The following is a 16,466-nucleotide window of genomic DNA, read 5'->3' as shown; positions in this document are numbered from 1 at the left end:
CTACTTCAGGCGAGCAAAACCTCAAGACTTACTTAGATTTTGTGCACCAGCTGTTGTTTACAACTATACATAGACCGTCACCCCTCGTCTTACCAGAGGCCGCTGTTTTATCCTGTCGAAAAAGTTGAAACCCGCCTGCTGTATGCTATTCATGTCGTCGTTCAGCCACGACCTGGTGAAACGTAACATATTACAGTTTTTAATGTCCCATTCGTAGGATATACGTCTATTTTATTATTGATTGATTGTACGTTGGCTAGTAGGACCGATGGTAAAGGTAGATGACCCTCTCGGCGTCGGGTCCTTACAAGGTACCGGGCCTTCGTCCTCGATACCTCCGTCTCTTTCTTCTGCGAATGACGCCTTGTCCGACTCGTTGAAGAAATAGTATTCCTCCAGTATGGGGTGAGTAATTTACTGTCCTGATATCTAGAAGCTCTTTTTCGGTCATAAAACACGGTGGCAGAAACATTATGTACAAAGTTACAAATAATGCAAAAAAAAACATACACAATAGCAAAATTGGTTATGGGATCATAAAACGGCAGCCATCTTCTTCGGCACCATTAACAGCTCAGGAACAGCGATGTTCCTGAGCGGAGTAGAGCTGCCATATTTGGACAGGCACCAGCTTTCATGCCCCCTCTTTTCTACCACAACCTCCCTCCCCACCCCCTACTAGTGATGAGAGAGAGAAAAAAATCGTCACAGTTACATATCGGAATATTATTTTTGACGATATATTGTATTGTTTTGCCAACATCACAATATTGTTTTTGAGCTAGTTGGCTTTACATGCACCAAAACTCCAATTTGTTATCAGCACTTTTATTTCCAAGACTGATCAAAACCCGTTTTGCTCGTCATGCTCTCTCGTGTCTCTCTGCAGCAGACATATTGTGAGCAATATATTACATTGAGGAGCAATAAAATCACAGTATTGAATCGCAATACACACATATCATATTGCCTCCGTACTCAACTGGCGGACCACGGAACGGATCCAGAACGGGGTCAATACGGACCAGAAAAATTCAAAATATCATATAAACACACAAGACATGAAAGAATGCATAGAAATGCAGGACAATTGCTCTGAAACGGCAACATTTAATCTCTATCAACAAGAGGGGTGTGAACAGTTTGGGGGAGCATGGGTTGTGAGGTGGGGGTTTATTACCACGCCAATAAATTACATTATCCATCCGGACCTTTGCCACCTAGACAAATTGTGTGACCGGACCTTCTCAAATAGTTATTGAGTACCTCTGTCATATCGGCACCTGAGTATCGTGATAATGTTGTATCGTGAGGTCCCTGTCAATACCCAGCATTACCCCCTACCTAATAATTTCCCATGATAACCACCCATTTCCTTCTAAAAATACACAGCCCACTCTGACCACTCTCCCTGTTATTTTTATTGAGCTGCCCTCTTGGCCCGATCGCCATTATAAAGAGGTCTTCTGACCTCAATAGGACTTCCTGAATATATAAAGGTTAAATAAATAAAAATGCAGACCAACTGTGTATAAAGTCAGATGGGTTAAACACAATCTCTTTCTGTCTAGTGTAGATTGTTAAAACAGCTGAGCATCAGATTCAGATTGAGTTGCACTCGCAGGTCTTAGTCACAACTGAGTGAATGGCTTTATTTATTTAGAGGCTTCCTTCCTTTAGAAATATCTACATGTCAGCAAATACTTCCTAGCAGCAGCAACAGTAATATTACAATCACAAACGCTAAGCTAGCTGCTTTTCTGGGTAAAACAGAGAGAGAACTTGGCGGTACTCCACTATGACAGTGCTCCAGAGAGAGAGATTACGTCCCAAATGGCACCCTATTCCCTATATAGTGCACTACTTTTGACCAGAGCACTGGTCAAAAGTAGTGCACTATATAGGGAATAGAGGGCAATTTGGGAAGCGTATAGAGACTCGGGTTGTGCTTTCCTCATTCTCCTTTTGTTACAATAGAGAATGGAAAAGGAAAAACACTCTGGTTTACTACAGTCGCAGACCCCTGACAAACAGGAAATACATCTCAACTGAAATGATGCTGAAATATAAATCAGTTGCAAGATAAGTCATCTCTCTCCCTCCCCTTTCTTGCTCTATTTATGAATCACTCTCTCAATTCATGAATCACTCTCTCAATTCATGAATCACTCTCTCAATTCATGAATCACTCTCTCAATTTCAATTCAAGTCAATTTCAATTAAATTTAAGGGCATTATTGGCATGGGAATCATGTTTACATTGTCAAAGCAAGGGAAATAGATAATAAACAATACATTTTTTACTGTAAATATCACTTACAAAAGTTCCAAAATAATAAAAAAATAAAATAAATAAAAGAAAAATAATTTAAAAATGTCAAATGTCATTATGTATATGTACAGTGTTGTAATGATGTGCAAATAGTTAAAGTACACAAGGGAAAATAAATAAACAAATATAGGTTAGGCCCTTTTCTTGTGGCAACAGGTCACAAATCTTGCTGCTGTGATGGCACACTGTGGTATTTCACCCGGTAGATATGGGAGTTTATCAAAATTGGGTTTGTTTTCTAATTCTTTGTGGATCTGTATAATCTGAGGGAAATATGTGTCTCTAATATGGTCATACATTTGGCAGGAGGTGAGGAAGTGCAGCTCAATTTCCACCTCATTTTGTGGGCCGTGTGCACATAGCCTGTCTTCTCTTGAGAGTCAAGTCTGCCTATGGCGGCCTTTCTTAATAGCAAGGCTATGCTCACTGAGTCTGTACATAGTCAAAGCTTTCCTTAAGTCCCCACCCCCCCTACTCATGAGTCAGGTTTAAAGCACAACCATGATATCATATATTCTCAAATATGGGGTGAGTGTGAAACATGGCTGTCACTGTGTTGAAAATAGCAGGACAGTGTTAACTATTTCTGACTCATCCACATGGTTAACACTCAGATAATAATCAACAGTCTCACAGACTAGACCTATGAGCATTATTCAGGCAAGGGGGAAGAGAGACATTTAATATGAATCTTAGCTAACGGCCACCAATCACTTCCATACAAAATATTTCCTGTTGCACACGACCCCAGATTCACCCGATGAACAGCTGAGCTATGATATTAATGAGTTCAGCTGCACTGAGAGATAAAATAGGGGAGATGAATACTATAAGCCTAGGGGCTTGCTCTCTGAGCTGGAGTTCAGGCAGGCAGCAGCAGCGGTAGTCAGACCTGGGTTCAAATAGTACGTGAAATGAATGAAATACTATTCTATTGGTTAATTAAGCCAGGCAAGCTCAGTCAAGCATGTTAAAAATGATTTCAAATAGTATTTGAACCCAGGTCTGGCAGGAGTACAGTGAGTCGTATCCCTAAGCGTTGGTTTGCTGAGTTGGCCCTTCCTTTGTTGGAACACAGGAAGCTCATCTCAATCACACAGGAAGCCAGCCGGCGTGCTGCCTGGAAACGGGCCAAATCCCCCTTTAAGGCCAGCTCATAACGTGGAGATACAACTGCAGGGAGGCCAGCCTCTGTGGACGCTGGAGAGGAGAGTAGCAATCCAGGGAAGCTAGTACACACACGCACACTCACACAAAGCTTTAGGGTGGAGAGGAGAAAGCCTCAGTAGTGGCTGAGTAGCAGACAGAGCCAACAGCCTCTGTGGAAGCTGCATGGAGACTGCAGGGGAGATGACTCCTATGGTAATCAACACCATAAGAGTTAACAGCTATGTTTTAGGGTTATAGGAGAGAGAGCCTCCGGAGGAAGGGAGGCCAGGGGAGCCAGTAACGCCACATGATTGTCTATGTGGATTGACTGTGTCTGACCTGCTCCTTTAAATCTATCCATCCCAAATCATTTAAGGTCTGGGAAAACACGGCAATACCGCAACAAGCATATTCAGAGATACCACAACCAAACATTGCGTATCCTTAGCTAGTAGATAATAACTTGGATAGCTAGTAGATAATAACTTGGATAGCTAGTAGATAATAACTTGGATAGCTAGTAGGTAATAACTTGGATAGCTAGTAGATAATAACTTGGATAGCTAGTAGATAATAACTTGGATAGCTAGTAGGTAATAACTTGGATAGCTAGTAGATAATAACTTGGATAGCTAGTAGATAATAACTTGGATAGCTAGTAGATAATAACTTGGATAGCTAGTAGGTAATAACTTGGATAGCTAGTAGATAATAACTTGGATAGCTAGTAGGTAATAACTTGGATAGCTAGTAGGTAATAACTTGGATAGCTAGTAGATAATAACTTGGATAGCTAGTAGATAATAACTTGGATAGCTAGTAGATAATAACTTGGATAGCTAGTAGATAATAACTTGGATAGCTAGTAGATAATAACTTGGATAGCTAGTAGGTAATAACTTGGATAGCTAGTAGGTAATAACTTGGATAGCTAGTAGGTAATAACTTGGATAGCTAGTAGGTAATAACTTGAATAGCTAGTAGGTAATAACTTGGATAGCTAGTAGGTAATAACTTGGATAGCTAGTAGGTAATAACTTGGATAGCTAGTAGGTAATAACTTGGATAGCTAGTAGGTAATAACTTGGATAGCTAGTAGGTAATAACTTGGATAGCTAGTAGGTAATAACTTGGATAGCTAGTAGGTAATAACTTGGATAGCTAGTAGATAATAACTTGGATAGCTAGTAGGTAATAACTTGGATAGCTAGTAGGTAATAACTTGGATAGCTAGTAGGTAATAACTTGGATAGCTAGTAGATAATAACTTGGATAGCTAGTAGATAATAACTTGGATAGCTAGTAGAAACATCACAGCGAAAAAGACGACCATTAAAACAAGTAAATATTTACAGTGAGAAGTGACTGATCAGGCTCTCAGAGCCTTGGTGTTGGAGTAGGATCAAAACCGACGCTCAGAGCTTTAACGAGGTCCCTCAGCCTGCTGTAGGAAAGTCTGCTAACTGCCAACTACCGTGCTCCCAGTTGAGGTACGGGCTCATTTACTAAAGCTGTCTATTACCAGTAATAACAGAAGTTCTGTGTTACGTGAGCCTTTGAGGGCAAAGATACCTTCACTAAGTGCATTGTGACGTCTACAGTCAAGCTGTTTTGTACAAGTGTTATGCCTACAGAACGCAGCCCATTTGAAAACTCAACTCGCTCTATTAGGTCTAGGTTGAGGACTTACTGCTTGGCTTTTTCCTGACAGCCAAGTTAAAGTAGTGTTCTAATCAGCCTTGTAATGCTACAGTCATTAGCTTTATAGGGTCAGCTGTGGACACCTTTAGGCCGGTTAACGCTGTAAAAACAAGTAAATATTTACAGTGAGAAGTGACATCTAGAGTTGCAGGCTCAACCTTGGTGTTGGAGTAGGATCTTGAACAAGGTCCCTCAGCCTCCATTTCTCCCTCCAACAGCAGGGTGAAATCTCTGCAGGCAGCAAACAGTAAGCAGTCATTACTACACTACTTTCTCCAGGGATCGTTGGGGAAATGAATTCATTTCCATGTAAAAGGACCCTGTAAAATGTAAAAGGAGCATGTAAAAGGACCCTGTAAAATGTAAAAGGACCCTGTAAAATGTAAAAGGACCCTGTAAAATGTAAAAAGACCCTGTAAAATGTAAAAGGAGCATGTCAAATGTAAAAGGAGCATGTCAAATGTAAAAGGAGCATGTCAAATGTAAAAGGAGCATAAAAAGAGCATGTCAAATGTAAAAGGAGCATGTCAAATGTAAAAGGAGCATGTAAAAGGACCCTGTAAAATGTAAAATCTCTGCAAAGGACCCTGTAAAATGTAAAACTACACTACTTTCTCCAGGGCATGTAAAATGGATCCTTTAAATGTAAAAGGACCCTGTAAAATGTAAAAAAAACATGTAAAAGGACCCTGTAAAATGTAAAAGGACCCTGTAAAATGTAAAAGGACCCTGTAAAATGTAAAAAGACCCTGTAAAATGTAAAAGGAGCATGTCAAATGTAAAAGGAGCATGTCAAATGTAAAAGGAGCATAAAAGGAGCATGTCAAATGTAAAAGGAGCATGTCAAATGTAAAAGGAGCATGTAAAAGGACCCTGTAAAATGTAAAAGGACCCTGTAAAATGTAAAAGGAGCATGTAAAAGGATCCTGTAAAATGTAAAAGGACCCTGTAAAATGTAAAAGGACCCTGTAAAATGTAAAAAGACCCTGTAAAATGTAAAAGGAGCATGTCAAATGTAAAAGGAGCATGTAAAATGTAAAAGGAGCATGTAAAAGCATGAAAAGGATCCTGTAAAATGTAAAAGGAGCATGTAAAATGGAGCATGTAAAATGTAAAAGGACCCTGTAAAATGTAAAAGGAGCATGTAAAAGGACCCTGTAAAATGTAAAAGGATCCTGTAAAATGTAAAAGGACCATGTAAAACCCTGTAAAATGTAAAAGGATCCTGTAAAATGTAAAAGGATCCTGTAAAATGTAAAATGTAAAAGACCCTGTAAAATGTAAAAGGATCCTGTAAAATGTAAAATGAGCATGTAAAAGGATCCTGTAAAATGTAAAAGGACCCTGCATGTAAAATGAAAATGTAAAGGACCCTGTAAAATGTAAAAGGATCCTGTAAAATGTAAAAGGACCCTGTAAAATGTAAAAGGAGCATGTAAAAGGATCCTGTAAAATGTAAAAGGAGCATGTAAAAGGATCCTGTAAAATGTAAAAGGATCCTGTAAAATGTAAAAGGACCCTGTAAAATGTAAAAGGAGCATGTAAAAGGATCCTGTAAAAGGATCCTGTAAAATGTAAAAGGACCCTGTAAAATGTAAAAGGACCCTGTAAAATGTAAAAGGAGCATGTAAAAGGATCCTGTAAAATGTAAAAGGAGCATGTAAAATGTAAAAGGAGCATGTAAAAGGATCCTGTAAAATGTAAAAGGACCCTGTAAAATGTAAAAGGAGCATGTAAAAGGATCCTGTAAAATGTAAAAGGACCCTGTAAAATGTAAAAGGAGCATGTAAAAGGATCCTGTAAAATGTAAAAGGATCCTGTAAAATGTAAAAGGACCCTGTAAAATGTAAAAGGAGCATGTAAAAGGATCCTGTAAAATGTAAAAGGACCCTGTAAAATGTAAAAGGACCCTGTAAATGTAAAAGGAGCATGTAAAAGGATCCTGTAAAATGTAAAAGGACCCTGTAAAATGTAAAAGGAGCATGTAAAAGGATCCTGTAAAATGTAAAAGGACCCTGTAAAATGTAAAATGTAAAGAGCATGTAAAAGGATCCTGTAAAATGTAAAAGGACCCTGTAAAATGTAAAAGGAGCATGTAAAAGGATCCTGTAAAATGTAAAAGGAGCATGTAAAATGTAAAAGGAGCATGTAAAAGGATCCTGTAAAATGTAAAAGGACCCTGTAAAATGTAAAAGGAGCATGTAAAAGGATCCTGTAAAATGTAAAAGGACCCTGTAAAATGTAAAAGGAGCATGTAAAAGGATCCTGTAAAAGGAGCATGTAAAAGGATCCTGTAAAATGTAAAAGGACCCTGTAAAATGTAAAAAAGGACCCTGTAAAATGTAAAAGGAGCATGTAAAAGGATCCTGTAAAAGGAGCATGTAAAAGGACCCTGTAAAATGTAAAAGGACCCTGTAAAATGTAAAAGGAGCATGTAAAAGGATCCTGTAAAATGTAAAAGGAGCATGTAAAATGTAAAAGGAGCATGTAAAAGGATCCTGTAACATGTAAAAGGACCCTGTAAAATGTAAAAGGAGCATGTAAAAGGATCCTGTAAAATGTAAAAGGAGCATGTAAAATGTAAAAGGAGCATGTAAAAGGATCCTGTAAAATGTAAAAGGACCCTGTAAAATGTAAAAGGAGCATGTAAAAGGATCCTGTAAAATGTAAAAGGACCCTGTAAAATGTAAAAGGAGCATGTAAAAGGATCCTGTAAAATGTAAAAGGACCCTGTAAAATGTAAAAGGAGCATGTAAAAGGATCCTGTAAAATGTAAAAGGACCCTGTAAAATGTAAAAGGAGCATGTAAAAGGAGCATGTAAAAGGAGCATGTAAAAGGATCCTGTAAAATGTAAAAGGAGCATGTAAAAGGACCCTGTAAAATGTAAAAGGACCCTGTAAAATGTAAAAGGAGCATGTAAAAGGATCCTGTAAAAGGAGCATGTAAAAGGACCCTGTAAAATGTAAAAGGACCCTGTAAAATGTAAAAGGACCCTGTAAAATGTAAAAGGAGCATGTAAAAGGATCCTGTAAAATGTAAAAGGAGCATGTAAAATGTAAAAGGAGCATGTAAAAGGATCCTGTAACATGTAAAAGGACCCTGTAAAATGTAAAAGGAGCATGTAAAAGGATCCTGTAAAATGTAAAAGGAGCATGTAAAAGGATCCTGTAAAATGTAAAAGGACCCTGTAAAATGTAAAAGGAGCATGTAAAAGGATCCTGTAAAATGTAAAATGACCCTGTAAAATGTAAAAGGAGCATGTAAAAGGAGCATGTAAAAGGAGCATGTAAAAGGATCCTGTAAAATGTAAAAGGAGCATGTAAAAGGACCCTGTAAAATGTAAAAGGACCCTGTAAAATGTAAAAGGAGCATGTCAAATTGGGTGTCAAATGAAGCTAAGAGTCTATATTTTTTTGAGAAGTGAAGGCATATACTAATTGTTGAACCATTTTACATCACAAAAATGTGGAATAAGCAAAGACTGATTCCTGGTTAAACAGATGGAAAAGGAGTCTTAGAAAACATCTACCAGAAACATCAACCCATATATATTTTATTTTACCTTTATTTAACCAGGTAGGCAAGTTGAGAACAAGTTCTCATTTACAACTGTGACCTGGCCAAGATAAAGCAAAGCAGTTCGACACATACAACAACACAGAGTTACACATGGAGTAAAACAAACATACAGTCAATAATAAATAAAATAAGTCTTATATACAATGTGAGCAAGTGAGGTGAGATAAGGGAGGTAAAGGCAAAAAAAAATAAGTAAATACAGTATAACAAGTAAAACACTGGAATGGTTGATTTGCAGTGGAAGAATGTGCAAAGTAGAGATAGAAATAATGGGGTGCAAAGGAGCAAAATAAATAAATACATACATTAGGGAAATAGGAGGGTCCCTGGTTCGAACCCAGATTGGGGCGAGGAGAGGGACGGGAAGCTATACTGTTACATTTAGTTTTGGATCATTATTTCTGCATTCTGTAAGTTTAACAAACATTGCCTTGTGCCTTGAAATTCCACTACCAAAAACCAACAAAGTATCTTTCAGATATTTTCTATTTTCATGAGGGAGGATAATGAAAGTTCACATAGTAACCTGTCAAATAGTTATGGTGTTTTTACTGATATCAATTTTCATTATGAATTGATAAGTGATTCAAACTCAAAATGTGGTAACAAAGTGTCTACAATTGAATAGGCTACAATAGGAAATCATAGTAGTTACAAACCACAGTTGGGTTCACAATAACTTTTAACAAGGCACACATGTTAATTGAAATGCATTCCAGGTGACTAGCTTATGAAGCTGGTTGAGAAAATCCCACGAGTGTGCAAAGCTGTCACCAAAGCAAAGGGTGGCTACTTTGAAAAATCTCAAATATAAAGTATATTTCAATTTGCTTAACACTTTTTGGGTTACTCCATGATTCCATATGTGTTATTTCATAGTGTTGATGTCTTCACTATTATTATACAATGTAGAACATTGTAAAAATAAAGAAAAACCCTGGAATGAGTAGGTGTGTCCAAACTTTTGACCAGTAGTGTTTGTTACTTTCTTTTGCCGGCTGTCTTCACAGTTGCTAATAACAACGATCTTCATTGTCAGCCTCCTCAGATCATCCCAATCTACTATTTACCAACAATATAAGGAGTTTGTTCCGTTTTCAACACCAACCTCTTGTAGCATTGCAGAGGTCACCTAAACTAAGGCTGCATCCCAAATGGCACTCCTATCGGGCTCCGGTCAAAAGCAGTGCACTACATAGGGAATAGGGCACAATTTGAAAAGCCTAAACCACCCCATTCCTGTATGTGGTTTTGATGCTGTTTTTAGACCTGGATGTGGAGTTGCCATGAAATCACAAAGTGCCTCTGAGTCTGAGGGTCGAGGGGAGTGGGAGGGCAAACCTCCATATAAACTACTGAGCAGGTTTAACCAAAACCCAACGCAATTTCAACTTAAAGAATGACAATTCCATCCTCGACAACAGAGACTTTTGAAAGACTGAAACTGAATCTGATATAGGCTTGACCATAGAGATCCTATAATTCAAGACTATATGTAATCCTACAGTGCCTTGCGAAAGTATTCGGCCCCCTTGAACTTTGCGACCTTTTGCCACATTTCAGGCTTCAAACATAAAGATATAAAACTCTATTTTTTTGTGAAGAATCAAAAACAAGTGGGACACAATCATGAAGTGGAACGACATTTATTGGATATTTCAAACTTTTTTAACAAATCAAAAACTGAAAAATTGGGCGTGCAAAATTATTCAGCCCCCTTAAGTTAATACTTTGTAGCGCCACCTTTTGCTGCGATTACAGCTGTAAGTTGCTTGGGGTATGTCTATCAGTTTTGCACATCGAGAGACTGAAATTTTTTTCCCATTCCTCCTTGCAAAACAGCTCGAGCTCAGTGAGGTTGGATGGAGAGCATTTGTGAACAGCAGTTTTCAGTTCTTTCCACAGATTCTCGATTGGATTCAGGTCTGGACTTTGACTTGGCCATTCTAACACCTGGATATGTTTATTTTTGAACCATTCCATTGTAGATTTTGCTTTATGTTTTGGATCATTGTCTTGTTGGAAGACAAATCTCCGTCCCAGTCTCAGGTCTTTTGCAGACTACATCAGGTTTTCTTCCAGAATGGTCCTGTATTTGGCTCCATCCATCTTCCCATCAATTTTAACCATTCTTCCCTGTCCCTGCTGAAGAAAAGCAGGCCCAAACCATGATGCTGCCACCACCATGTTTGACAGTGGGGATGGTGTGTTCAGGGTGATGAGCTGTGTTGCTTTTATGCCAAACATAACATTTTGCATTGTTGCCAAAAAGTTCAATTTTGGTTTCATCTGACATTTAAGTCATTTAGCAGACGCTCTTATCCAGAGCGACTGACCAGAGCACCTTCTTCCACATGTTTGGTGTGTCTCCCAGGTGGCTTGTGGCAAACTTTAAACAACACTTTTTATGAATATCTTTAAGAAATGGCTTTCTTCTTGCATTTCTTCCATAAAGGCCAGATTTGTGCAATATACGACTGATTGTTGTCCTATGGACAGAGTCTCCCACCTCAGCTGTAGATCTCTGCAGTTCATCCAGAGTGATCATGGGCCTCTTGGCTGCATCTCTGATCAGTCTTCTCCTTGTATGAGCTGAAAGTTTAGAGGGACGGCCAGGTCTTGGTAGATTTGCAGTGGTCTGATACTCCTTCCATTTCAACAGTATCGCTTGCACAGTGCTCCTTGGGATGTTTAAAGCTTGGGAAATCTTTTTGTATCCAAATCCGGCTTTACACTTCTTCACAACAGTATCTCGGACCTGCCTGGTGTGTTCCTTGTTTATCATGATGCTCTCTGCGCTTTTAACGGACCTCTGAGACTATCGCAGTGCAGGTGCATTTATACGGAGACTTGATTACACACAGGTGGATTGTATTTATCATCATTAGTCATTTAGGTCAACATTGGATCATTCAGAGATCCTCACTGAACTTCTGGAGAGAGTTTGCTGCACTGAAAGTAAAGGGGCTGAATAATTTTGCACGCCCAATTTTTCAGTTTTTGATTTGTTAAAAAAGTTTGAAATATCCAGTAAATGTCATTCCACTTCATGATTGTGTCCCACTTGTTGTTGATTCTTCACAAAAAAATACAGTTTTATATCTTTATGTTTGAAGCCTGAAATGTGGCAAAAGGTCGCAAAGTTCAAGGGGGCCGAATACTTTCGCAAGGCACTGTATGTGCTAAACACAGTAATCAATGACTATAATGTTTACATAGCGTTATCTCATTCATATACAGTACCAGTCAAACGTTTGGACACACCCACTCACTGTAGAATAATAGTGAAGACATCAACACTATGAAATAGTGAAACTGGCTCTCATGAGGACCGCCACAGGTTTTGATGTCTTCACTATTATTCTACAATGTAGAAAATAGTACAAATAAAGAAAAACCTGGAATGAGTAGGTGTGTCCAAACTTTTGACTGGTACTGTACTTTGCAATAGAGCACATTTGATTCCTAACATCAGCACAAGATGATTTCATAATTAGACTGGAATAATCTTGTGATAATCAGGATGAGGTCTAAAGCTCTTATTTTTCCACTCTCACACGGTTGAGGAAAGTCCTTAGGGAATACCATGATGTGCTAGTTAGAGCAGACAGTGATTTACTGAAAAACAAAACCTGATAACCACACTGTGATCATATGTGGCCTCTCTTTGTTACGGGCTCATACTACTCCTTGTGGTGGGTCAGGGTAACATAATGGTTGTAACAGGCAGTCATTGTACTACTTGTTTTCTACACAAATCGCCCCGTTCAGTACAAACAATGTGTTTGAGTAACAGCCGATTCATCACTTCCGCCACAGAGGGACAGGAGAACACATATGGTCTGTGTCAGACGTACCCCAGAACGGCAGGGTGGGGTCTCCTGTCAATCAGATGAGAAGCCAGCTCTTCAACCGCTGTTATCTGGCGTTGGAGGTCACATCCATTCAGCTGGTAACTCCCCAACATACCGTCTCCTACCTCCACACACACACACACCTCCTCTTCTCCCTCAATTAGCCCTACCCCCCTTCTCCTCATCCCTCCTTCCACTCTCCCTCCATCCCTCCCACAGCTCTATCCCCTTAATTAAACTCTAGCAACACCGAGAAGTCAGCTCGACTCGGACGCCCGTATTTACATGGTTATTGAAAACGCACACACATTATATCTTCCCTGAGAATAAATGGATGACTTCTTCTGGGGGACTACTTCTGCTGTGTACATCTCTATTCTCCCTGGATATTGACATTATAAAGGGCTATTGATGTCTGCAAGCCAGACGCTACAGTGTTTGTGAGCAGACGGGATTGGTGGGCGATCGAATAAAATTACATTGACTTTATCAGGTGGGAGAGAGAGAGAGGCTGAGTTGTTCTTTGGGACACTCCTAGCCCTGATGTTATCTTTAGGTCATGACCCCCCCATTGTACCATCTAAACCGCTGTGAAATATATTTCCCATAACCAAAAATATTGTGTTTTCAGCTATGGAGAAGGGAGGGGAGGGAGGGAGAGACAGCAAACAACCAAGCCGACTCACACTATAGTAGAATAATAGCTGCCATAGCTGGGTTATTCATCATCCAATATGATTACGTAGTACCTGTCCTGACTGTATCAAACTGAGAGAAGCTAGTTAAGCTAGCTAGCTAGGCTAATTGAGGCCTCATGTGCTTTCTCGTGCTACACATTTACAAACAACAACTCCATCCAGAATATTAAGTAGAAGCCTACCTGTTGGCTCTTGTTCGTTGTAACCTATCCTCTCCTCCTTTAACTTTTAATTCAATCATTTTAATTCCATCTTCCGTTGATTAGATATCTCCTATCTTTTGCCACACACGGCTGTAGCCTACTGCCACTTTGATGACTTATGATTGGCCAACAACAAGCTACAGTTGAAGTCGGAAGTTTACATACACTTAGGTTGGAGTCATTAAAACTCGTTTTTTAACCACTCCACACATTTCGTGTTGACAAACTATAGTTTTGGCAAGTCGGTTAGGACATCTACTTTGTGGATGACACAAGTCATTTTTCCAACAATTGTTTACAGACAGATTATTTCACTTATAATTTACTGTATCACAATTTCAGTGGGTCAGAAGTTTACATACACTAAGTTGACTGTGCCTTTAAACACTAAGTTGACTGTGCCTTTAAACACTAAGTTGACTGTGCCTTTAAACAGCTTGGAAAATTCCAGAAAATGATGTCATGGCTTTAGAAGCTACTGATAGGCTAAATGACATCATTTGAGTCAATTGGAGGTATACCTGTGGATGTATTTCAATGACTACCTTCAATCTCAGTGCCTCTTTGCTTGACATCATTGGAAAATCATGAAAGAAATTGTCCAAGACCTCAGAAAAAAGATTGTGGACCTCCACAAGTCTGGTTCATCCTTCGGAGCAATTTCCAAACGCCTGAAAGTACCATGTTCATCTGTACAAATAATAGTATGCAAGTATAAGCACCATGGGACCACGAAGCCATCATACCGCTCAGGAAGGAGAAGCGTTGTGTCTCCTAGAGATTAACGTACTTTGGTACAAAAAGTGCAAATCAATCCCAGAACAACAGTAAAGGACCTTGTGAAGATGCTGGAGGAAACAGGTACAGAAGTATCTATATCCACAGTAAAACGAGTCCTATATTGACATAACCTGAAAGGCCACTCAGCAGGTAAGAAGCCAGTGCTCCAAAACCGCCATAAAAAAAAGACTACGGTTTGCTACTGCACATGGGGAAAAAGATTGTATTTTTGGAGAAATGTCCTCTGGTCTGATGAAACAAAAATAGAACTGTTTGGCCATAATGACCATCGTTATGTTTGGAGGAAAAAAGGGGAGGCTTGCAAGCCAAAGAACACCATCCCAACTGTGAAGCACGGGGGTGGTAGCAACACGTTGTGGGAGGTGCTTTGCTGCAGGAGGGACTGGTGCACTTCACAAAATAGATGGCATCATGAGGTGGAAAATTATGTGGATATATTGAAGCAACATCTCAAGACCTCAGTCAGGATGTTAAAGCTTGGTCACAAATGGGTCTTCCAAATGGACAATGACCCCAAGCATACTTCCAAAGTTGTGGCAAAATGGCTTAAGGACAACAAAGTCAAGGTATTGGAGTAGCCATCACAAAGCCCTGACCTCAATCCTATAGAGAATTTGTTGGCAGAAATGGAAATGCGTGTACGAGCAAGGAGGCCTACAAACCTGACTTCGTTACACCAGCTCTGTCAGGAGGGATGGGCCAAAATTCACCCAACTTATTGTGGGAGGCTTGTGGAAGGCTACTCGAAATGTTTGACCCAAGTTAAATAATTTAAAGGCAATGCTACCAAATACTAATTGAGTGTATGTAAACTTCTGACCCACTGGGAATGTGATGAAAGAAATAAAAGCTGAAATCAATCATTCTCTCTACTATTATTCTGACATTGCACATTCTTAAAATAAAATTGGTGATCCTAACTGACAGGGGATATTTACTAGGATTAAATGTCAGGAATTGTGAAAAACTGATTTTAAATGTATTTGGCTAAACTGTATGTAAACTTCCGACTTCAACTGTACATGCGCCACTTTCCTGAAAAGCAAGAGCAGTAGCACAAATGATACAATTTCTTTCTCTCTCTCTCTTAGCCATGGGCCTTCTGAGTCTTTTAGGTGATAACTGTGGAGCCTAAAAGCAGTAGTAGCAGTATGCAAATCTGTGAGCCAAAGGAAATGCAATTCGGTTTTCACCAAAAAGATCCTTTCAAAAAGAGCCATCGATCACTACTCCCTCTCTACGGCGGCAGTCGCATTCCAATGTGTATGGGTCCTTCCGGACAAGTCAGTTAAAATTATATATACCCAAGACCCATGACAATCATATCAGATCGGACCCAGACCTGTGACAATATTTATCATTCTGGATCTGGACCCGCTCATGTCCCGGGTATCAGGGTACAGGTGGATCCAGGAAGACCTCTATAGACAGGGGTGTTTTTTTTTGACACCACCACCCCCCCAGTAAATGTCGAACTGTCCTTAAAATATCCATCATAAAAGTCCTTCACTCATGTGGAAAATTCATAGACTTATTGGAGAGTAATCAATAACGGATGAAAAACAGGATTCATACAATTATCAAAATATAAATATTTACCTTATCGGCGGGATTTATTTCCGATGCAACATACGTAAATAAATGCATGCTCTTAAAAATCCCCGTTGTGATCCGCTAAACACCGTAGACACAGCAGCAATTGCTTTGTTGGTAACAGCTTTCTCCTCTGCGAAAAGTCACGGCCAATTCACTCCCCCGCGGGTCACTCCTTATTCAGTTACTTCATTGAGAAATTGAAAAATGCTGTTTAGTTGTAAGAAAAAAGTGTTGGCGTATGTAATATATATATATCAAATGTAATATATATATATTTAGCATATTCCCCTGGCGGCGTGAATTAATTTTTATTTTCAAAATTAGTCCGCAGGACTCTCCTCTGAAGCTTAAGCTCCGCCTCCACAGGAAATTCTGTATGACGTCAGGCGTTTAAGACACGCCCATATTCTATTACATTGAATATTATGACATGCACGAGAATAATGAACGTTCTACCAAAGCTAACACTGGAATAGCCTCTTCTTATCAGATACATTTGCCATGTATGGATGGGTTTGTGATGTGTTTCCTTTTAGGGTCATGTTCAGTCTA

At 39.3% G+C, this 16,466-nt stretch overlaps 1 protein-coding gene across 2 annotated transcripts in view; it reads right to left on the bottom strand.

Moving 5' to 3' along the window:
• LOC115105096 (integrin beta-1-like) overlaps window positions 1-16,212 on the bottom strand; it is a 49,152-nt gene extending 32,940 nt beyond the window's left edge. Inside the window, exon 1 of one of the 2 annotated variants that reach the window (XM_065007123.1) lies at window positions 15,918-16,212. In XM_065007123.1, coding sequence (XP_064863195.1) covers window positions 15,918-15,965 — 48 coding nt within the window. In that variant the 5' untranslated portion in view covers window positions 15,966-16,212. The remainder of the gene's footprint in view (window positions 1-15,917) is intronic. The other variant, XM_029626698.2, reaches the window with a different exon arrangement.
• Between the last annotated feature and the right edge of the window lie 254 nt (window positions 16,213-16,466).

Source organism: Oncorhynchus nerka, linkage group LG22 (assembly GCF_034236695.1).
Source record: "Oncorhynchus nerka isolate Pitt River linkage group LG22, Oner_Uvic_2.0, whole genome shotgun sequence".
NCBI lineage: Eukaryota > Metazoa > Chordata > Actinopteri > Salmoniformes > Salmonidae > Oncorhynchus > Oncorhynchus nerka.
This window is presented reverse-complemented; position numbering and strand designations above follow the sequence as displayed.